This window comes from Nothoprocta perdicaria, unplaced genomic scaffold (genome assembly GCF_003342845.1).
Source record: "Nothoprocta perdicaria isolate Ctin4 unplaced genomic scaffold, notPer1 scaffold_10, whole genome shotgun sequence".
In the NCBI taxonomy this organism is placed as follows: domain Eukaryota; kingdom Metazoa; phylum Chordata; class Aves; order Tinamiformes; family Tinamidae; genus Nothoprocta; species Nothoprocta perdicaria.
Genome location: NW_020454094.1, coordinates 3,195,851 through 3,218,986, shown reverse-complemented (window position 1 = coordinate 3,218,986; position 23,136 = coordinate 3,195,851). Strand labels below are relative to the sequence as shown.

The 23,136-nt window shown below is 47.0% G+C and overlaps 1 protein-coding gene across 2 annotated transcripts in view; it reads left to right on the top strand.

The window, feature by feature from the left end:
* The window catches only part of SETBP1 (SET binding protein 1), a 235,594-nt gene that overhangs the window by 101,960 nt on the left and 110,498 nt on the right, over positions 1-23,136 (top strand). For both annotated transcript variants that reach the window (XM_026040029.1, XM_026040021.1), the window contains one exon: positions 7,251-7,322. In XM_026040029.1, the coding sequence (XP_025895814.1) occupies positions 7,251-7,322 (72 nt within the window). The remainder of the gene's footprint in view (positions 1-7,250; positions 7,323-23,136) is intronic.

The following is a 23,136-nucleotide window of genomic DNA, read 5'->3' as shown; positions in this document are numbered from 1 at the left end:
AAATTAAATAAGCACAGTCCAACCTTTTAGTCAAAGGCTTTGCGGTTTTAGGTTTTGCTTGGAACCAGAAGCAGAAGAGCCCGAAAAACACTGCATGAAAGAAGAAGAAGAAAGCTGTTTTCATGGTATTTTTGGCATGAGCGACTACTCTGAGAGATACTGGAAGTCATGGGAGGAGGGTCTGTTCTCAAGACATTCCCAGCCCTGCTCTGAAGGCCGAGGGCTTTAGATAAGCATCTGCATGTGTATATCCTTGTCCAAAACAAACTGCTGAGCCTTTTGGAGCTCACCCGTCACTAATAGCCATTTCCCCCYGCACGCTTGTGCGCGTGCGGAGGCAGCTCGGAGGCATCTGAAGATCAGGAGCTTTTACTCGTCTATAACGTTTTAATGGCCTGTTGAGCAAGGTCTGCTCGCTGGTGGGGAAGGCAAAAGGAGAAGGTGCTAAAGTTCCCCTTGCCTCTGTCACCAGAGATCCTCCCGCCTTCAGCCCAACAGCGCACGTCAAGACAGCTTCATTCCCRCATTTTGTTGGATTTCACCCTCTTCCCAGGGACCGAGGGCCCTTCCCAGCACTGGTGGCAGCGACGGAGACGCCAGCCCCATGTCGGCGAGCGTTTAGCCCCGCAGCTGGGACCTGCGCTCTGCGCGGCGGAGCGCGGCGCCGGGTCACCGCGCTAAAGCAACCCAGATCGATCCAAAGCGCTCGCTCACTCCGGCCGCCAAGGCATCAGAAGCCAGTGGATTTCWTTTTATTGTTATTATTATTTTAAATCTCTACTCGTTTACAGGGGCCTGGATGTTTCCTGGAAAGGATCACGACAGAGTGTATGTTTACTGTCATAGCCCCCCAGAGGGATACAATATTTGGATGCTGGCTGCCCATGGGGGCTCTAGCACAGGTCAGCGGAGGCTTTGGAGYTGTTACAGCAGGAGAGGGAGCGTGTGCGGACGCAATGCGCCGCATATTGTGTGAAATTATCGGCTCTAAAGACCTGAGTGATCGTGACTGCCAAGAGTTAATGTGCTTGGAAAGAGGATGCTAAAATATTCTTTCCCACTCCAGTTTGCAACCGAGAACTTGTTAGTCTGTAATATCTTTTATTTATAGTGCCTTCTAGCTCCAAGGAGCTGCAAGTGCCTTCTCTCTGGGAGTCCTGTGGTGAACTACAGATACCTCTGGGCAGGGACGCTTCTCTCTAGGGTCCTTCTGGGTCTRCTTTGCCACGAATGTACCTAGAGGGACTGTGTCCTCCTTGCCAGGCACTGGCTCCTCAAGGTTGGAGAGAAGGGCAGATGAGCAAAGAGAGGAAAACGTTGTATGAATGGGATAGGAGGGAAGATTTGGACTCTGATGGTTACCAGGGAAGGAAGTGGCTTCTTCTGGGGAGCAGACGTTGAGGTTAATTAAGCATTGCCAGCACTGGATGATATTCCTAGGGAGAAGGCCTTGGATAGCAAAGTCAGCAGCCAGAAGGAGGGATTTCAGAGAATCACAGAATATTCAAGGTTGGAAGGGACCTCTAGAGATCATCTAGTCCAACCTTCCTGCTTAAGCAGGCACACCTAGAGCRTGTGGCACAGGGTGGCATCCAGGCGGGTTTTGAAGACCTCAACCTCATTTGGTTGCCCAGTGTGGTTATTGCTCCTTCCCCCTGGACTCAGCCCCACAGGACCCAACCTTTCTACTGCACAGCCCATGGCATCCACAGTGTGGGTCACCACAGCAGCCCTGTGCCTCGAGCCCCAAGCAGGCGACAAGTCCCTGTGGTGGACGTGCCCCTAAGGGTGACAAGTCCTCATGGAGGAGGTGCCCCCAAGGGCTCGTGCSCAAGATTCGGTCCAAGTGCTCCACACTCATCCCATAATGGGTCGGGTCATGCGCTCTGCCCCGTGCAGCACCCACGGCCGCAGGATCAGCCCCCCCGCAGTCACCCTGCACCCCGGTCCCYGCCAGCCCTGTGCGAGCAGCCCGGGGGAGCCGGAGTTGCCAGGGCTGACGGGTTTACGACTGCAGCCTGCGGATTCCGCTTCATCCGCCGCCAGGCCGGGCTTTGCCAAGATACATATGAGGCAGCTGCTCGGGACACTGCTGTTTTGTCTGTACCACCCCGAGCATGCTGTCTGTCTGCCTGGGGGCCGCCGCCGTGACCCCGCTCTCTAGCCCATTGCTCTGCTCTTCCCCAAGTGCCCCGCACCTCCTATAAAGGCAAGAACTGGGCGAGGTTTTTATTTCTGGGGAAACATTGCTGGAAGGAGTGGTGGGCCTGGTGCATGGCACGTAGCCATCTGGTTGCAACCATCCAGCTCCGCTGGCTTCCAAGGAGTTCTCCTTCCACCAAGGAGTCCTCTTGCCTTTCCATCCCAGGCCATCTCCAGCATTTAATATATTTATATTTATTTATACATATATATACACACAAATATRTWTTTTTTCAAACCTGTCTTTCCTCCAGGGGCCAAGCGGGCTCCATTTCGTTCCCCCATACACGTGTCAGTGTTTCAAGCTGCAGTTGAAGTGGAGTCATGGCGCTGGCTGCAGGTTGCCCTCCAGGATCCTTGCCCAGACAAGGAGAACACGTGTCACCTCCACCTCCCCTTGCCCAACCAAACCTTCCTCCTCCCTCCATGTTGCTGTCTTGCAGCGCATCCCTCTATTTATCCCTCTTTTGGAGAAAAGGGTACATATGTTGTGCCACATCTTTTTTTWTATATATATTTTTTTCCTCCTCTGGGTCTACTGAGTGTTGCAACACGTTTCTGTCCCTTTACTTGAGGTGCTGCCATTCCCACATGTGTTGCTTGGCATTTGGTTTTGGGAGTGGGAGGGAATCGCCCAGACAAGGTAAGAGGAAGAACAGGGGAAATAATAAAATAAAAGAGAGATGAAACAGCAGGAAGGGGATAAATACTGGGGAGAGGGAGGATTTGGAGAGGAGAGAAAAACAAATCAAAGCTGGTGCCAGGCGGGAACTGGCAGCTGGTCGCTGGCATAACAGACTGAATGGGAGTTGGTGGAAATGCCCTGTGTGGGGGTTCCTTAAAAAAGAAAAAAATATATATATCCTTCCTTCCTCTTTATTCCGCCTGTCTTTGTCACCCGCACCCGCCAGCCCGAGCTGGACTCCGGGTGCCTGGCAGGAAGTTTATGCATGGGGAGATGCTGAGGGATGACCATGAAACGTGTCCCGTGCGGCTGCCTTCGCCCCGGAGCCTCGGGGGCTTCGCACGGGGCTCGGGGTGGCTCCCTGCTAGGCAGAGGTGCCAGCACACTGGCAAACGCATCATCATCATTATTATTAATGATAATAATAAATATATATATATATTTACATGCAGTGGGAGGAGGTGGAGGAGTAAGCTGAGGGTAAGGAGGAAGGTTGCAACGCTTGGCTGGAAAAATTTAGTGGAGCACAAAGGCGAGAGCGATGGAGGGGGTGGCGGGAGGGGGAAGGAGGCTACGACCTGGCTGCTGCAGAGGTGGCGAGAGATTTATGTTTGCTGGGGGAATTTGCTTGGGAGGGTGCAGGGGGAAGGAGGCGAGGCGGGGGGTTACACTGAAGCACAGAGGGCCGTTTTCTTTCATTGCGTTTGCTTTTCTTTTATCCTTCCTCCTCCTCCTGCCGCTGGGTGCTCGGAGGGGAAGGGAAGACAAAAAGCTGAACCGGTGCCAAGAAGGCGCCGCAGCAGCAGCCGCAGCAGCAGCACCTCGCGAGCGGCGTTCCGCGCTGCGCTCGTGCTTTGCACCAGGCCGGCTCTCGAGGAACGTGCTGGGAATGCCGATGGCTCCGGCCCTGGGGCCGCCTTGGAGCGCCAGCTCCGCGCGCCCTTCGCCCGAGCCGGGCACCCGTGTTTAGGGATTCCAGGATGGGGACAGGGGCTCCCGCTGGGTAACTTGGCACYGACCGAAATCCGCCTGGGTGTGTCGAGTGTCGCCGCTGTCTCACCTGCTTCTGCAACCCACTTTGCACCCCAGCCTTGCACCCCTCGCTTTTGACGCTGCAAACCTTAAGGTGCCTAGAGACATCTGTCCCATGGGATACTTAGACCTGCCGCGCCAGGCGTTGCTTGGGGAAGGGGCGAGAGGAGGAAGAGGAAGGCAGGAGGAGGCCTTCAACCCCTCTCCGCCTGTGTCCTAAGTGGCTACTGCAGCAAAGCCACCTGGTCAGAAATGCTGATTAAAAATCTTACAGATTAAACGCAAGTAATGGAGAAGGAGGGTGGCATGCTGAGCCCCTGCCCACGCTTCCCTCTGTCTCCGCATTGGGAAGRGAATTTATTTTTATTTTTTTCCCCCCTTCCTAATGGAGGAAGGGAAGATTTGATTCCTAGGGAGTTTTCTGATTGCTTTCCTGTGGCCACTCCTACCCCGCCTTCCCGCTGTCCTCCTCCTCCTCCTCCTCTCTCTGTATCCAGCAGGCTGCTCTCGTGGCTCCGGAGCCTGATGCAAGGTGACTTGGAGGACRCAGGGAGCTCGGCAAGGTGCAGCGCAGCGGGCGCCCTGTTCCCTTCCCTGCCCGCGCGCCGCGGGAGGGGGCACCGGTGGCCRCGCTCTGCATTGCAAAAAGCTCTTTTCCTCAACAGCCTGCCTGGAAAAAGAAAAATATATATATATTACACACACATATGTATTATTTTATTTATATATATATTTATGGCTGAGGATTTGACAGCGATGCACAAGGCTGATTATTTCACAGGGGCTGGCGTTTTGCTGTGATTATTCCGTTTTGCACCGTGGTGGTCCTCTCTTCCCTTCACTTCATCCTGGCTATAGCATCAAAGATACAATTTTTGTTTTAAATTTGTGTTTTTTGTTTTGGAGAGGGGCTTCCCATTTTAATACCTCCACCAGCACCAGCAAGTGGGAATGCAGGACTTGGAGGTGAATGCCAAGCTCCCTCCTGGCCCCTTCCACACGCTTCTTCCCGCATCACATCAGAGCTTAAAGCTTTACATAGATTGGAGACTGAGGATGAGAGAGAAAATCCTCACTTTGGAGTCTGAGCACAGGTCCAGGTGCTGCTTTATCAGCTTCCTCAGGTCAGTTCAAGGAGACCTTTTTCTGAGCCTGGCAGAGGCCTCATTAGCTCGCCGGGATTCACAAGCTGGCAGCTTGGCCCAGTTTGTGGCCCCAGGGATGCTGTGACCCCTCCAACCTCTCTCTCACCTGAAAACCTAGGGTATATTTAGAACAGTAGTAGCTGTAGCTGGGAGAGGAGATGCTCTTGCCTCTTCCCGCTCTTCTTGCTGTGTCAGAAGGGAGAGATACAAAGTGCTCAGCCTGAGAAACCGTGGGGAGATTGAGAGAATCATGGCAAATGTCCATGAGAGGGTTGGTCACATAACTCGGAGTAATCTTCATGACACCACAGGACCTTCCAGCAGCTCCCACCCCTCATAGCGAATAGAGAGCTCGTGTTTGTGTGCACACACACGTGTGCTTGTTGCTGCTTTGCAGCTCCATCCCTGGACATGCCGAGATGAGCTGCTGTCCTCACCTTGGGYACACCATGCAGACCTTGCCCGAATTTCCCAGAAACTCTTTGCTGAAGGTTTTGACCGCTGTTGCCTCTCAACCTCCTCTTTTTAACCCAAGCTCCCTGCCCACTGAATGCCAGCCACCAAAGTGAGTGCCAGCCGTGGGCATCGAAGGCCACATCAAAGGGAGCAGAGACCCTGCCATCCTCGCGCACCTGCGCGGGGTGCGGTTCACCCTTTCAGATGTGGAGCCAACTGGTATTTACTGCTGATTTAAGCCTCTTAATACTCCACTGACCAAATAATAATCCCCCCACAAAATTACAATGAGGATCTGAAATATGAAGGTAAAGGCCTCCAGCCTCCAGCCTCCAGCTCCAGCCTCCAGCCTCCAGCAAAGGAGCCTTACATTGCTTGTTGTCCAAGAAGGTAGACTGAGGACAGCACATGAAGTCACCTTCCTACAAGTTGCAGTTTCAGAAACCAGCTTCCTTTCATTTCCTTGATGTCTTTGAAAGGACACTTGGGAGTAAGGTGACTTCTGTATGCCTTTGGTCCAAACCATGGGGAGATACCTCTTCATTTTGGGATGAAGATGCTTCTCTTGTACTCTGAGCAGTCCAAGTGAGCCATCTAGACAGCATGGACATATTTCCTAGTGAGTGTTGTAACATACTGACTGCAGCTGACTATCTTTGTCTCTCTTTCTCCACATAGCAAATAGGTATTTTGGGGTGTTTTTCTCTCAAGTGTGATATCTGATGAATCTCAAGTCGCTTACTTTAGACCTTTCTTCCTTTTAGCACTATGTAATGAGAAATGTTGCCTGTTCTGGATTGGTATGAGATGACTAGTGTCTGCAAGGGTTAATCTGGAAAAGTCTTGGAAGGCCATATTCTTCCTAGCCTTTCCCCACTCCTATCTATCTATTTATTTATTTATTTATTGGACCGATGGCCTCAAATTTCTGTAATCTAAATGTGCAAATGCTTTTCAGTCACGGTCCAGTAGCTGGGTTAATCTCAGACCCCTGGAGTGGCAGATGGCTGATTTGTTGCTGATTCCAGTTGCAGAGCATCATGCCACCTATTATCTTTGCACAGGCTGCTGCTTAAAAGAACGCCTTGGGCAAAACCAGTGAAAAGCAAAGCAAAGCAAACACTATCTGATCTGCATCAGCACAGGTGAAAATGTAAAATATTTCACCTTTGTGCGAAGGGCTCAGAAAGGTAGACAATGCAGCGAAGGGAGGTGGGAAGGGAGGATGGGTGAGGCAAAGATCTTGTTTTCATACCAGAAMGGCTGGAGCAAAGGGCAGGGTGGATTTGCCACAGTCGTGATGCTGAATCACTGCCACATACCTKGTCTTAAGTGGTTTTTGCAATGCAGTAATCCTGGACTTTGAGTCTTAAACAAAACAGACGAGTTGGCATCATGTGGTACCTTCCTGCTCTTCCCAAGCTTTTCCGGAGTGAGTTGTCATGGGAATGCATGACTCAGCTCCCTGTGCCATGGTCCTCTCTCTGCCACTGCTATGAGGGAGGAGAAACCTCATGGAGAGCCTGGGGGGACCTTCCAAAAGGGAGGCAGACGGGTGCCAACATCGGCACCGCTTCCTTGTCAGATAAGGGTGAACATGCTGGAGTTGAGAAGGAGGACAAAGGGATGCAATGGCAAAAGGCAGAAAAAAACCTTCGGCTGCTTGTGATTGTTTTCTGCTTTCCTAACCGAGACTCTCTCTTTTCTCTTTTCTCTGGGCATGGCTGCAGAATCAGATGAAGAACTTGGGAAGAGAGTGTGGGTTCCCCGTGCAGAATCCAGTGCCGAAATCCGTGAGCAAGGTAAGACCAGAGGTGAAGACTGTGAATGTTTCCCTTCCTTCCCTTCCTCACTCCAAATCCATTACTGCGGCAGTTGGCACAAAATTTAGGGTGTGCAGTTGGTATTCCAAGAGTGAAAGGGTCTGGGAAGATCAAGCTGAACAGGACATCTTCTGTAACGCATGCCATTAGGATGGCTTTATTTTTTAGAAGAGTTTGTATTGTATCCAAATGATCTATGTGTGAATAATTGTTACCAACCTCCTGACGCCAGGACCTARTTAGGAAGTAGTAGCCTTAAATAGGCCATTTCCGTAGTGAGATTCCATATGTCTCCTTGCACAATGTATTTGCTTCTCTGCATTGAGATATAACGAGAACGCCTGGAAGTGCCTTTGACTCTGAAGGCTCTCCTCTTCTCCTCTTCATCTTCACTATCTTCACTCAGCATCACCCCCTATTAAGAAGACACTCTCTGGTTCCCTTTGTTCAGAAAGCAGAAGCTCCTGGGCTGAGAGCCTTATTCCAGATTGCACAAGTTTCTTGATTTCCAAGTTTCCAATGGAAATAGGAGGAGAAACGCCAAAGCAACAAGCAGCCTAAGGAAAAAAAAAAAAAAAAAAAAGAAATAAAAACCATAATGATGCCAGAGAAAGTCCTGTGAAGCTTAGCATAGGCTGATCTTGAAGAGGTATCACCTAGGCAATGCAGGATTCTTCGAAAGCCTGTTAAAAAGCTAATGTTACTGTGTTTCGGTTCATGTGCAGATAAAATAGAGAGAGGTCTGTGCTGGTTTTGTTTGGATTTCTTCCTCTTAGGATGTGAAGGAAGGGGGAAAGTTTGGTGCGAGGTTGTTTTAGTTACGTCTAGCTTTTGAATATTTAGCTCAGTCTGGACCAACATGCTTTCCAGGGCTTTCTGTTCATTTTATTTTATGGGGGGAAAAAGAATGCCTAATGTTTTAAACATGGATACAGAAATGGATCCTTTATTCCAGAATTCCTCTCCAAACCATGTGTTGTCCGGCCTCATTCTTTTACTCCCAGCATCCCCAAAGTCAGCAAAACTTAAGCATATAATTGTATGCCATTTTCTGTTGGGACAAACTTTAATGATTGCTTGAAGGTCTTTTTTTTTTTTTTCTTTTTCCTTTTTTCCCCCTTTTTCTCCCCCCGCTAGATCAGAGGCCTTATTTAGTTTCCCAGCAAAAAGCCAGTTCCCCACACAGTGATTTTGTTTATGATAATTTACTTGCCTGTTCCCTTCCAGGAATTGTCACTGCCTTCCAGAAGGGAGGTTAGCGCTGGTCCCCTCGCAGTGATAATTATAATCAGACCTGTCAGCCTTCACACAGTCTACGCTTATCACTTGCATTTAGGAGGATTTTTCCTGAAGCCTATTACCACTGCTGCTTCTTAGGGAAAAATAGTCATGATTTTCCAGCTAATCTTTGATGGCTCTCAGCTTTGAAAGCCAGGAGAGTAGCAAAACGACTGCCAGTTGCAGTTAAAGTACAGAGCTCTGCATCTGGGAATAAAAAAAAAAGAGGGGGAATTGAGGAAGAACTGAGGTGTCTAGTGGGGTTTTGGCAGTCCTCGGGTGTTCAGGGGACCCAGTGCAGTTGGACTTTTCCCAGCCATCCAGAAGGATGGACCCACTGCAATTGCTGATGGACTCAGTGATACTGGAGTATAAACCTGACCTGTTGAAGTCCTTCCCTCAGGGCCAAAGGGAAGGTGTCTGCTAGGATGCAATTCAGTGGATTTTTTTTTCCTCTCATCCACCTCACAGTGTTTGCAAGTGGTCTACCCTTGTGTTCCTCATCACAAGTCATAGCCCACAATTTGCTAGACCGCTCATTTTTTTTCATTATATTTGTCCTATTATTAAATAATTCTCGTGTTTGCTGGGTTTGCTAACTTAAAAAAAAAAAAAAGGAAGTAAATATAGAGCATTTCACTGTATCACCACGCACTCATTAATGTCCTCATAGGTCTGAGCCCCCTTGATTTTGGTAAATCTAGAGGATGGCGAGGACTTCACAGGTTCTGCACCAAAAGAAATGTCAGGACCGCGAGAACTCTAGTCTCTCTGTGATCATGTATTCACAGTGTGCAGGGATATGATTTGCCTTCCTTTTATTTAAATTCACCAAGAACTAGCGATTTATTTATCAGATGTCACTCCCTGAAGGAAGATAAATGCCATATAGCAAAGGCTTCATCTATTATACAAATAGATTTGAAGGCTGCTTCTATTGCATTTCTCTGGATGCTGTACGGGAGTGAAAAAGCCTGCGACTGAGCAGGGGCAGAATGATACTTAGCAGCAGCATCTTATGACCTTTTGATCAGCTGAGATCTCAAGCTATATTAGTGGACAGATTATGATGTGATGGAAAGAGGTCCAGGAATAGCCTTTTTATCGTGAGAGCCTTCCTGTGAATATCCTCCTTTGGTATATTCAAGGTGGTTAATCACCGGAGCCTGGAGGATGATTTTCAAACAGGGAGGTGAATTACTGACACGGGCAACCCAAACGCGGTTGAGTTTGCCAGCTCCGTTTGGAAACTGCAGCCTGTGGTTTCTCCCYGGTGCTCGGCTATCCTCCTCTTTCTATTGGGGCTGTGGGTGACATTGCAATATTTTGTGGCACTGATCACCTCGTTTTGGCAGGAAGCTCTGCACAAAATGGACCCYGACTCCTTGGACTGCAGGGGAGCTGCAGTCCCTGAATCCAAGGGATGCATGTGGTGAATATGGATATTTGATTAGGAAGGGAAATGCTGAMATGGAAATGTCTCTGTAGCATTTTTCTGATAGTAACAAGGATATTTAAACCTGTCTGAACACTATTTAGAGAAAATATATGCTTTAAAAACTGCACAGCCMTGATCATAGGAATGTTTTTTTATGGAATCTCAAATCCTGCCAAGCAGAAGCCAGGCTACCTTTTGCACTGACTTTGCCCACCTGCCTAAGCAGGATTCTTCCTTAAACTTTGTTGTAGGTTCAAATAAACATCCTCTTTACCTTAATGATCAATATGCATCTTCAGTCCCCTTGAAAAATGAGGGAAAAAGAGCTTTCTTTCATTGCCAAATCTGCACTTCAGTAGTAGTTGTGCTCAGTTTTGGCTGCCAGGACCACTTCTGTTGAGGACGGACACACTGATGCTTGTGCATCCTGCTCTAAGTGGCTTCAGGTGCACATGAGCATGCAGACACCAGCTTGTGCTGCTTGGGTACCTCTTTGCACACGGGTGTCTGAGTTACGTGGTGTCATGTTATGTTCAGAGCAGAAGCCCAAAGAGCTCATTAGYTGCCTGGAGGGAATCCTGGCAGTGTGCGAATCCCAAACGGATGGGGCTGCAAGTGGGGATGCTGGTGCTCCGGGTCTGCGGAACAATAGCTGCCATAGCCTTCTGGAAGCTCTTTGAAAATACGAAGGTTATGGAGGTGGAGAAAATGCACAGCAGGACACTGGCTCCTGTTATCTCCCCCAGCCTCTTCAATCAGGTGCCTGCTGGGCTTCCCACTCCTCCTACCTTTTGCACTAGATCATAGGATCATAAGACATTAGGCTGCTGGCATTAAGTCATCCTCCTGGCATTATCACTCCCTGAGTCAGGAAGCTGCAAAGAAATGTTGAAACAGGGAGCCCACGTGGTGCTTTCAACTGCAGCTGCCCAGGGTACAGAGGTGTCCAAGGAAGGATTGCGAGGATGCACCAGGTGCCTGACATGTTGTTCCCATCACCTTTCCCTTAGGAAGTGATGGGGATTTTTTGATGGATGAGACTGGGAGGCTCACAAGCAAAATACTTTGAAGATGGAGGTTCCTTTTCCATCATGATACAGATGACTGGYACTGTTGGGCCTTCTGCAGGATGTGCCCGGCCTGTACACACTTCCTGTCAATGTTCACCACAGTGCACAGGCACTGTGGAAATGGGCTCGTCCTGCCCTGAGCCACCTGGCTGGTGGCGAAGTCTACATAGGATGGAGATGCRGGTTCCTCCGATGTCGTGTGGTTGGAGTGCATGGTAGCTGTTTGAGGCAGGATGTCCATTTTGGGCCTTGAAGTGTTAAGCTTCATATGTTGAGTATGTAGGTGTGAAAATGTACAGACAGCAGTAATCTCCACTTTCTTACTGAGTAGGAGTGATATGAAACAGTGGAAGAGTATTGTTATAACCGATTTTAGAGCCATGCAACTTTCTCCATATCACTGGATAGTGGTGATCCTGGGCAGGAGAAGGGGAGGATGGACATTTATGCCATCCAAGTGTCTTAAGTCTACATCTGTTTTAGGCCAATTAAGCAGTGTCTGGGAATGTTGCTCAGCACAGGAGCGTGGCTGGGTATACTCAAACTACTAGTCCAGTCCTTGGCACTCTTTTGAACCATGACGACTAGCACACTCCTAAATCATTCCAGAGCGTGGATCAGGGYTCACCCCAGGAAGCTGTTTGCATTTAGCCACTGTGTTAGGGAAGCTAAGCCATGGGTTGCTAGCACAGATAGGAACCGTTCTGTGCCAGTTGGCCTCAGTGCCTGGGAACGTTTCCGGGCATGTTTAATTTACTAGTGGCTGGAGAGGCTCAGGCCCAGCTGAGAAACTGAACTCCATCCTCCTGAACTCCATTAGTCATCAACGGAGAGAGGAGGGCACCATCCCAGGTTGATTCAGGCTTTCTAGGTCCTGACTCCTATAAATGGGCCAGAAGTGCAGGCAAGACCCAAAGTGCTGATAGCAGAAATTCAACCATACTGTTATCCTGGAAGAGACCATATTTCTGTTTCGTTGGGCATCTCTGGCAGCCAGCGACAGCAAGGAGTGCAGAATTAGATGTAAAACTCCATCRATAGCTAACTGGAAAGGCATGCCAGAATAAGGGGAAATACTTCACCAGGTCTTCTCAGTAGACCTCCAGCCAGTGCAGCTCTTAGAGTTTTGCCTCTTGTGCATAGTGTGGCACAGCTGACTGGGAAATAGTGGGAGGAAATAAGTGATTTTCTTGGATGATCCTGATCCCCCTGCGCTGCTTTCATATAGCCCAGCTCGTGCGTCTTTCCATCAATATATGCTCTGTGCAGGTGTGTCTCTTGTATATTTATTAGTTTCCTCCCTGCCTCTCTATGCTCAGATGAAGAGCTGTAAGTCAACAAATTGTTCTTCTGGCTTTAATGAGTGCCACCCGTTATTTTTCTTCATAAAAAAAAAAAATCTCCCTCACCATAGGGCTCCCATTTCAATCATTTCCAGGCATGACTCTGACATTCTCTATGATTTCATTTTAATATTTTGGTGGTTGATAGTTAAATGTGTCTGCGGGAGACAACTGTGAACTTAGATGTAATAAAATGTCTCATGGAAGTACGTCACACCATGTCTTTTAAATACAAGCAGGCCATTTATTAGATAAATAAAGTTTTATCTCAGTTTGGCCCTCTCCAATCTATTTTTTACACAGAATCAAAATCTTAGGGGAAAAAATAACTAATTTTGACTATTGCCACCAAAATAAAATGTTGCACTACCTTTTCTTTCGCTGTAATCAGTTCATTCACAAGATGGTCGGATGTAATAAACGGAAATGTTTTGTGTAAACATATCAAACAAAACCTTTTCCCTTCAAATACCTCAAGTGTTTGGTCGCAGTGGAGCTGAAATTATTGATTGAATGTGGCACATATTTGGAAACATGACCTTAATCTGTATGTTTCTGCAAAGAAGGCATTTTCCCTAGGTATTTCAGCAAGTCAGATAAGTAAATTATATTTTTGACATGTTAAAAATGTTCCATTTTAGACAAAGAAAGTAATATCCCAGTTGTGTCACTGAAACTCAATGCCCTGCGTTGCTTGTTAACAGCTACACATTTATTGTTTTGGTGTCCCAGTTTGCTATCAAGTATCAATGCGCTGCTACAGAGCAAATAATCGATAGTTCTGTCAGTTGAGTATGCCCTGGAAATATAATATTCCTGTTAGCATCRATCTACAGAGCAGAAATCAAGGCATCAAACTTTGCAGTCATTACTTGCTAGCACCCTGATTTTTGCCTGCAGAGCGACTGGCTTCTAAATCTCTGCAGCACATTTCCCTTTGGGGCCCACTGTTTCCTGCACATCCTTGTTCCCTCTACAATAATGGACATGGACATAGACACAAGGGTGTCGGTGCACATGTGGCTTGCAGATACGATGCATGTAGCTTCATTCAAGGCATCAGTGATTTCCAGGTGCAGCGCGTTAGCTTCCAAGAATGCCCGTAAAATCAAGATTCATCAACTAGGGTATCCCCTGGCTAACTGCATCTGGGGATTTTTCAGAGAGACGTGAGCTTATCCTCACCTCATTCACCGTGTTTCTAAAGATCACGGGTGCCAAACATCTTTCTTTTCGCCTTCCAAACAGAGAAAGAATGTGTGATAGGTCAAAGTTGTGGCTGTCGGACAAGTCAGATGCTACTACGACCTGGTTGTTATAGTTTCTGTGCAGCTGATGATCTTCAAGATATTTATCTGTACCTATATAGACATGTTTACCTATAGTGTTTTCTGAGGTGAAGAAGTGCTCTTATCCCTAGGTGGAAGGATCCTGGACATAGTTCCATGATTAGGAGGTTCCCTTTCTAAATTGAATGTCTTCCTCTCTGCTCAGAGTAGCAGTCCAGACGTCCAAGAAACGCCCTCATATGTTGTCATTGGAAGGACAGGGTGAGACGCTGGTCCCATTAGATGGGGCCCTTGCCAGCTGGGACCAGCAGAGACCTCCTCCTGCTTTCTCCAAGCGTTAGGAGAAAAGACRTCAGTGAAACCAATAACTCATTGGCTTGGAGAGTTCACTTCAGACTCAAGTTACCAGTCAGGAGAAAAAAGCCCYGCAACACTGAGATGTACTGGCAGCTCTAGGAGATTGCTTGTTCCTTGCTGTCCTCTCCTGCCCTCAGGCTATGTCGAAATGAGGGGAAGAACAAAATGTTGTGCTTTGCATTTCTACATGTGCATTCACACCCATCCCTGTGAGTCTGGCGGTCTTTGCTGTATCTGTAATGGCTTCACAATGAAGCCATGAATGAAAGTTTGGCAGATTCATTTTACAATTGTCAGTCTTCCCAGAAGAAGCCCAGAATTTCATTAACTAAGACATAGCTGTGATTTCCTATAAGCTCTTTCCAGGTTTTACTAGATACAGATAAATTAAATCAGCATTTCAGTTCTGTGCCACCAATATTAATTGGCACAGCACTTTTCATAGAGCAATACTATCGTGTGAACAGTAGCTGTCTTATGAGATATTATTGTCACTGATTATATTGTCACTGATCATATTGTCACTTGAACAATGTGTGCTCTGGGGAGCAGGTAGACTGGACACAAGTGGACCTTAACCTCAGTGAGGATACGCAGGGCAACATAGCCATTTGTGAAAAGTGACTAACTCCACCATGTCATAACTCTCCATGGATCAACTAATGGCATGTGAAGGTGCTCTTGGTGAGAGCCAGCTCTAAGGTCTTCACAGAGAGCAGATTTATCTGTGGTATCTCTTGAGGCCCCATTGCTGAATATGGGAAAAGATGTAGGATGGTGATGGAAGGGTAAAAACAGAAGCCTCAGATGGCTGGAAAGAGTTCATGAGAGCCCCTACCGAGACGTGGGAGGAAAAGGCTTTCATCACTGATGCCCTGGGAAGAAAGGGAATCTGGAGAAATGGATATCCTTTACACTGCCTCAAAAAGGTGACCTCTTTCTTTATTCAGTCAATTCATTGTTCTGCTCACAGAAGGTATCAGGCAGAACCATAACAAAACAGCATTTGAATAGGTACAAATGGAACAGACTGGTTACAACAAAAAGTCCCTTACATACCAGTGCATTAAGCCCTCTGAACACACTGCAAACACCCAGTGGCTCCCTTTTCTTTAGATCCGKCCGATAATCAGAGCATTCCTGACTACACATCAGAAAGAGTAGTAATACCCAAACCCACGCTGATTCTGATCTGGCTCCACGTACGTCTTGTGTGACTCACCTTGGTAACTAGGTTCCCATTGCTCCGCGGTCACCGTAGCATCTGAGAGGCTTCAGATAGCGTATGAAGCAACACAACTAACCATGGTTGTGTTTCTTCCCTTGGGGGAGGAGTGTATGCTGTGGAGTGTCTGCTTTTGAAGTTCTCTCTGATAYGGTGTTGGTATCTCCTTGGGCATAACCACGCAGTGTATGTGTTCACTGACCTCAGCTGGGTCTTCCAGGTGACCTCTGCTCACACTGCGAGAGGTCTCTGTGTCAGGGAGGGCATCAAGCTTGTTCTCCATGCAGAAGTTTCAGATCATCTTCTTTATTTAGTAGCTGGAAGATGTCACTCAAGGCAGTGTCTTGGGAAGGAAGAAGAGGTGCATTTTATATCCCACTGGGAGAAATCAAGGTCAGGTTTGACCATCTCAGAGCAGCCAGAGTTACAAAGTAGCACAATGCAATGCTCTGCACCTACTGAAGCTTGCTGTATGATGAATGGTYCATATTAAACACTACCTCTTTCTAAATGCTCTCTGAGAGAGTATGGACAGAAATTCAGCCATTGAGTCATCTGGAGCTAATATGACTTAGAGCCAGGGTTGCAATTGTGCAAGATCRTAGTGTCGGAGAGGAAGTCACCATTGACTGTGACAATGTAATGTCAACAAAAGGACCTATATGACTGCATACTCCTCCAACATTTTTTCCCTTCCAGAAGTATCACCTCTGCTCTGTATGGGCTCAGCAGCTCCCTTCAGTTACTGCAATTGAAACCACAAATGATGTCATTGTATTTTCTTCCCACTGAATGAATGAGTGGCCATTTCTGCCCTTATCTTCTCTTTGAGATAAAATGCCCCCAAATGCCATCATTGAAGTTCAGAGGTCACTGGTGACTTTGAAATCCTCTCCAATTGCTTTGGATCAAAACCAAATGAAATAAAAATCAATATGAGAGTCAAGAGGCCAGGACACCAAACTGATGTGTCCAAGGCAAGCAGCTTGCTGGTATTAGAGTATTTCTGGCAGCCATCTGCTTGTTTGAATTTGAGCATGTGACGCTTTTAAAAGTCAAGAGAAAAAAACACACGCTCGACCACAGCCTCCAGATATTTTGCTTGATAACAGGATTCTCGTTTTTGTGCCCATTTTCTTACAGCCTCAAGAATGTCCTGTTTTGCAATCATACTGTCAGCAGGTGTTCGCCGTGCTGAAACACCATATTGTGTAATTCTGCTCTTACTTAAAAAAAATTTTTTTTTGAAGGCTTGGAACATTTTCTCCTCACCCCTCTTCATGAATGAATAACAGAACTGCATATGTTATTAAAAATCAATAGCCTCTCATTTGTTTACACGAATATTTGCCCTTTTTAAATGAAAGGGTTTCATTTTTTTAGTACTGCTGCTGTTTCCACTYGTCCCTGCCTTGTCCTGTGTAACAAAGAAACCGATGCTTTTATTGATGGTGTTAACAGAGACACCAATGACTGAGTCACATTTAAGAGCTAAATTCCCCTTTTATTCTTGAAGGTGGCCAGGATCAAAGCATCACGAAGCCGGGGCCATAGGGAAAAACTTGAACTACCAGCAGATCTTTCCTGTGAGCAAATAAAAGACATTACAGGTTCCCCAGCTACCAGTGTGACCCCTTTAGTCAACAGCATGTCCACAGTTAAGAAGATGACATTGTGCCAGTCTATAAAAGCTCTTGTCACAGTAGGAGCATCATAAAGCAAATATAATATTGCTCCTGGCCCGGGGAATTTGTGGCTTTAAATGTTTAAGGCAGGAGTCAGCGGGTGCACCGAGGGAGTCAAGAAGCTGTGAGACAAAAGCGACGTGGTGCCTGTCTGTGCAGCAGCCCCGAATCGCACCCAGGTTTTATGGAGGGTTGTGTGATCCTGCTGGACGAGGTTTGCRAGGGGTGTAACGCCTGCAGAGACAGTCTTGGAGAGAAGATGAAGGTGTGTTAGCAAAAGGTGTTTATACTCTTACTTGGCAATTGCTTAGGGAAAACATTCTTTTTAGATTTTTTTTTAATATATGTGAATAAGGCATTCATAAAGTAGTGAAAGGTCCATTTTCATCAATTAGAATGTATCCCGTTAAATTCTGGACATTTATCACATCACAATGTTTATCTGCAAGGCAATATGTCCCCACGCTTAATAAAAGGGAACAGCGGGAGCACTGCAGCAAATTTAAGCCACTTCTGGCACTCAGTGTCAAGATTTTAATGGCACCCACATTACCTTGGATGCTTTTTATAGCTTCATCTCGCTTTATGTGACAATACTTAGTTTTTATGTCGTGCTTTCGGACTGTAAATCTCAGTGTTTCACAAAGCAGGGTGAGAAGCGACACCCGTTTCAGGGAACGGAAAACAGCGACTGAGGTGGTTGGGTTGTGGTCRCGGAGCAGCTCAAAGCCCTGCTGAGAACAGGCCTTGATGGTCTGAAATGTCATCCYGGGAGCATGCAGCATCTTCAATGGGACTCTTTACCCAGGCTAACGTGGTGTGCGAACCCACGGCCGGTGCCAAAGCCGGGGGAAGCGAGCAGGAGTCTTTCCGTTGGCTCCCAGGGGGCCTGGATTGCAGCCAGGTGTCCCTCTCTTGGTTCCGGGAGAACAGGTCTACCCTGTCTTTTTGTCGGAGCTCAGCACTGAGGGACAGAGACGAACTGTAGGGGAAAAATGCCTGTTTGGTAGATAAGCAAACAGCACGAGGCTTCCTGTGTTTTCCTTCCACTCCTGTCACTGTCATCTCATGACTGTTTGGCTCTTTCCAGAGGGATTTTCTCTAAATCCATCCCGGCGCTGAACTTGCCTGTCTGTTGTCTCGGTCCCTCGTATCTATTTAAGCTTGCCCAGCTTGGCGCACTCTCTACTGCTGTTCTTTGCACTGGAACCCCCCTTTTCTGCCTATTCTCTGTTTTTCCMCCTCTCCTTTTCAGTTTCTTCTCCCCCATTTTGCACCTTGGAGGTGGAAGTTCTTGCAGGATCTTTACCCAAATGAGGACTGGCCCCAAGCTTTGTGCTGTGTTGTCTGTGTGTGAAAGTGGGCATATCGTGCAGAAAGTGTAAAACGTGGCATTCATGGAGTGTCCTTCCAAATGGGGTATTTTGTTAGGACCAAATGCCTTCCTGCATTACTGAGCAAGCACAATCTCTGCTCTTCATCTCAAGATCCCATCTAAAATCACCATCGAGCTCATTGTCTTAATAAACAGAGGGAGAGCTTTGCATCCCATTTCCGTGCAGAGGAAACTGAGGCACACAAGAGTTGAACGAAAGCTGCATCATGTATYAGATGGTTTTGCCAGCACCTTCTTCAGCTTTTGTTTTTCCAGGAGGGACAATCGCCCTCTCCCTTTGGTGCTGGGGCTCTCCCCGAGCAGAGCTGCCCGTGTTTCATAATGACTGAGTATTTGACAGATGAGCTCCCCAAGGGTCCRTTCTCCTTGCAGACGAGCTGTAAATCTAAGTGGGCTGCGTCCTGGCAAAGTCAGCCACTGAGTGAATCAATCAGGCAAAGCTCAGAAACGCTCCCACTGCTTCCGAGATGTTGTGCTAGGAAGTGACTGCCTGGTAAGGGAGGAGACCTGCTGTCCCGCTGCATGGGACTCCGTGAAGGGAGTCCGTGGTGATGCAGTTCTCAAGAGGAGCAGGTGGAGGAAGCAGATGATAGCATCTGTCCTCGACACCCTTGGGAGTGAAGCTCACAGGGGCTGCACTTGGATGCAAAGACTWCAAATGGAAGAAGCCAGAGCAATTGCAAACATGAACTCCGTGGGGCAAATGGGATTCCTGACGCTCCCACTGCAAGGGGAGATGCAGAGCCAGGGGAACGAAGGTGCAGCCTGGAGTCTTGTCTGCCCTTTGCACAGCTGAGCGAGGGCTTTCTGCTTCTAGACCTGGCCTTCCTCCAAAGCTCAGATCAGAGGGTGAGGACCAGACCTAGGGAGCTGAGTGGAAATAAAAAGCAGAACTAAACATGTGTCTGAGCACCATGCCAAGCTTCCCTTCCAGATGAAAATAAAAAGGGGGAAAAAAAAATCTCAACCCCACATATTGCTCTGCAGGTTAATGTTTTTGTGCTGCTTTGATGCCTCTGGCCAGCATTTTCACTGTCTATATTGACCTGTGCCAGCTGCCTGACACTCTCTTTCTCCCACCCCCACCAAGCATCTAATTTTCTGGAAGAGGGTTTCAAATCAAAGGCTGAGGATGCTTTGACCAAAGAGTCTAGCAAGCTGGGGGAAAAGCATTTCCTGAGCACACAAACTCAGTCGTTATTAACTTGTATCGAATGGCATGAGAAATATGCTAAAGCATATGAATGAGCATGCTTATGTGAGATTTTACTTTAACCACTAACATGGCCAGATGCAATTCTCACCCCTGTGTTTAAATTATAGCATTTGAGGTTCCCTGTTCAGCCTGTGTGTGTAGGACTTGGATATAGAGCTCAGCTCCTAAAGGCCCGGGAAGAAGAGATGRAAAGATTCAAGCTCCTACTCAGGCCTGCTTCTCTCCACGTGTTTTCCCTRTGTTCCTTAGTTAGTGCTAAGCTCTGTCCCTTCCTTTCATGGCAGGTGGACAGGGCTGGGGAAACAAATCCCGAAGCTGCGGGCTGTAGACACAGGCCTGATCAACTCCAGAAGGAGAAAAGAGCAATCGGCTACATGCAAACCAGACAAATTAAATGCGTAGTATTTCAAAAGAAAACATGGGCAGCATCAGAAATTTTCCATCAACWGTAATAACACCAATTACTCTGCCAATTGCTGATTCCATCATGATTTATGTAGCGCAGTCGTGCTTCGGACTCTYGCCTGGGCTGATGGGCTTCATTTATTCCTGACCGATCATCTGCAGCACTTTGCTCTTCTCTCTCTTCTCTCTTCTTGTGCTGTCTTTCCCCCTGGGACCAACTGGAAGCCCAGAATAGTCCTCGTCTCCCCTTTTTTTTTGCAGCCAGAGCAGGGTGTGGGTGAGGGATGATGAGTCTTTTGGAARCTGGAGACTCTCCTGCTGTTCGGCGCTTCTCAGGGAGTGCAAAGACGGTCATTCTCTTCCCCCTCCACCACCCGATATAAAATAAAAAACATGAGAATCTCCCCAGGAAGTGGAGCAGTGTTACGAAATGTGCACTTGGGTTGTGAATGGGACAGTAGCTGTGCAGATGAGCACTTGTGTCCCAGGGAGAATCAGAGAGCAACCTCCTGTACCTCTCTAGATGGCAAAGACACACAAGCACACATRTGTACATGCACAGAGCGAGCCTCCCCGGAAAGTTAGCGGGAGCTTTTCATTCCTGTTTACATTTAAGTCCATGGAAATTAATGGGTGTCTCCACAGCCACTTTGTACAAGAGCTGTGATTCTTCTGCTGCTAATTGGGAGAGAGAGAGCTAATCATGGGCATTTAAGGAATGCATCTGCTTGATTGACAACTTGAATGTAAACTGCTGTGATATCTACCAGAGATTTTAAAAGCTGGTTTAATTCCCTTCTCTCATCATGCAGGTCAGTGCTGTGGAGGGCTGCATGACCTCTTCTGTCCTCTTACCTGAGRCATCATAGCCTCACTAGTTGTGCATCCAAGGTGCAAGGCTAGTGAGGCTGTAGTCTATCCCACAGCAGAGGACTGTGTGTATTTATGCTTTGTTGTGCACCTCGTTTTATCTTGGCTTTCCTGTCCCAGGCAGCTGTGGAGATAACACAAGAGCACTCCAGCCAGGGTGTAGCACAACATGTTTCTAGCCATTCCTGTGTGGCAATGGGGGAGGCAAAGGTGCCCCAAGGAACACAAGATGACATAAGGAGCATCAGATAGAGGCTAGCATATCACCTCTCTCCATTTGCACACTCAGTCTACTACTGCTTTAATGATGTGAGAAGATCAAAGCACAGGTAGGCTTCAGAAGAAGGGKGCGCAGAGATGTGCCCAGTTCCTTTCTCCTTCCATTAGCCTCGTGCCCATTGCCTGGCCGCTCATGCAGTACTGCAGACTGCTAAAAAACATAGGGCGATCTGGACTCTCTCTGTTCAGAGTCCAGTGGAAATATTTTTCATCCTCTTTGCATCCATTGTAGCTGTGCTACAATGCTGTGCTACCATGGACACTTGGAACACTAGCAGTAAGCCTTATTTTCTTGGTAGGAAATGGAGGCACAATAAAAAAATAACTATTTTTTGCAAGTCACAAACCGACTTGGTGATCAAGCTAAAAATAGATGAGAACATCTCCTGCCTYCTGTCTTGCCTGCAGGACAGCCTTGCATTCAAAGCTTGTGTGCGTGTGAGCATTTGTAGAACAGTTAGTAATTTATCAGTCAGTAAATCCATAGTGCTGTTCAGTTAACCTGCAASCAAAATAAATATTTTTAGTGTTTTGGGAATGCCCAAAGATTTTCATTTTCAGAAAATGGTCATACCTGCCCCTTGGCAAATCAAGTTCAGTTGAGCTTGGCACTCTCACTAATATTTTTCTTTCTTTTTTTTTCCCCTCTTTGCCCTCAATATAGTTATTGAACGGTATTGAGGGATCACGTCTACTTAATTGTGTGTGTGTGTGCGTTGCAATATAATAACTCATCTGGAGGTCGGAAAAGGCCGAGGGATTACAAAGCTAGAGTCTGCTCTGTGGGTATGATTGGCCATGGATTTATTTTTAGGGAATGACCCATTATCTCGTTGTACTGGAATGCTGCCTGCAGAGTCTGCTCATTTCATGGCCGGCATTTAAGGTTAAAGACTGTCACCAAATGATTTGCCTAGCAGGTCCTRTTCCCAGTTTCTAGTCCTGCTTTTTTGCAGGGTAAGAGCAGCATTTCTGCTGCTTGGTAAGAGCAGCGTTCGTCAAAAGAGGGAGAAAAAAAAAAAAAAGCCAGGTTTGTCTTTAGCCTTATTAGAGAATACACACTTTTGGATTACTAAATAAAATCCCATGGATTCCCACCTGGATGCATTTTCCTTTGCAGGGTAGGGGAAGCCAAGCAATGGTATTTAATTGAGATCTCATGTGACATACTGCAAAGACTTTGGTTAGGTTAATTCTAGAAGATTTTTGAGACTTTTTTACTCCTTGTATCAAAATAGTTGAATATAAGGTAAGGAAAACAGCCAACTGCTATGATGGGAGCATAATTTGGTSAGAAGATAGGAGATAAGAAGATGTGCTTTCTAGCTTCAGCTGCTGCCTTACAGGCATTTCTGAGCCTGTATATCCCCATCCATTAAACGGGAACATTAATAATTTTCTATCTTGGAGAGAGTTGATAAAGTAAATTAATTACTGTTTGTAAAGCTAATTGAGATTCCCAAGTGGACACTGTTTGGCACGTTCTAATTATTATTATTATCATTTCCGTTGAGGTTTATCTTCATATAATTAGCTTGCCATATGTGCAAACAGGTAGCCTTTCTGAAAGTACTTGGGGGTTTTCATCATGGGACAGGCCCATGCAGAGCAGCGTGGCATGAGGCAGCAATGGGAATCACATCTGATCCGTCCTSCAGCTCGTCTTCCTCACCCCAAAACTGCTTCCATCTCACTGCATGGCTACGCTCTTCAGAAAGTCACCTTGCTGGCAGTGAACRGAAACAGCTAAAGGAAACCACTACGATTTTATGCAGCATTATAAATTTTTTATGGTAAATTATACTTCTGTCTATTCTCTGGAATAAAACCCAGAGATTGATTATGTCCAGTCCAGGGAGGAAAAAGGTTTTATAACAGCTTTCATGTGTCACTAGATTAGGCTGTCAGTTGCTGCTGGTTTTAACTTTAAATGAGGTCTCAT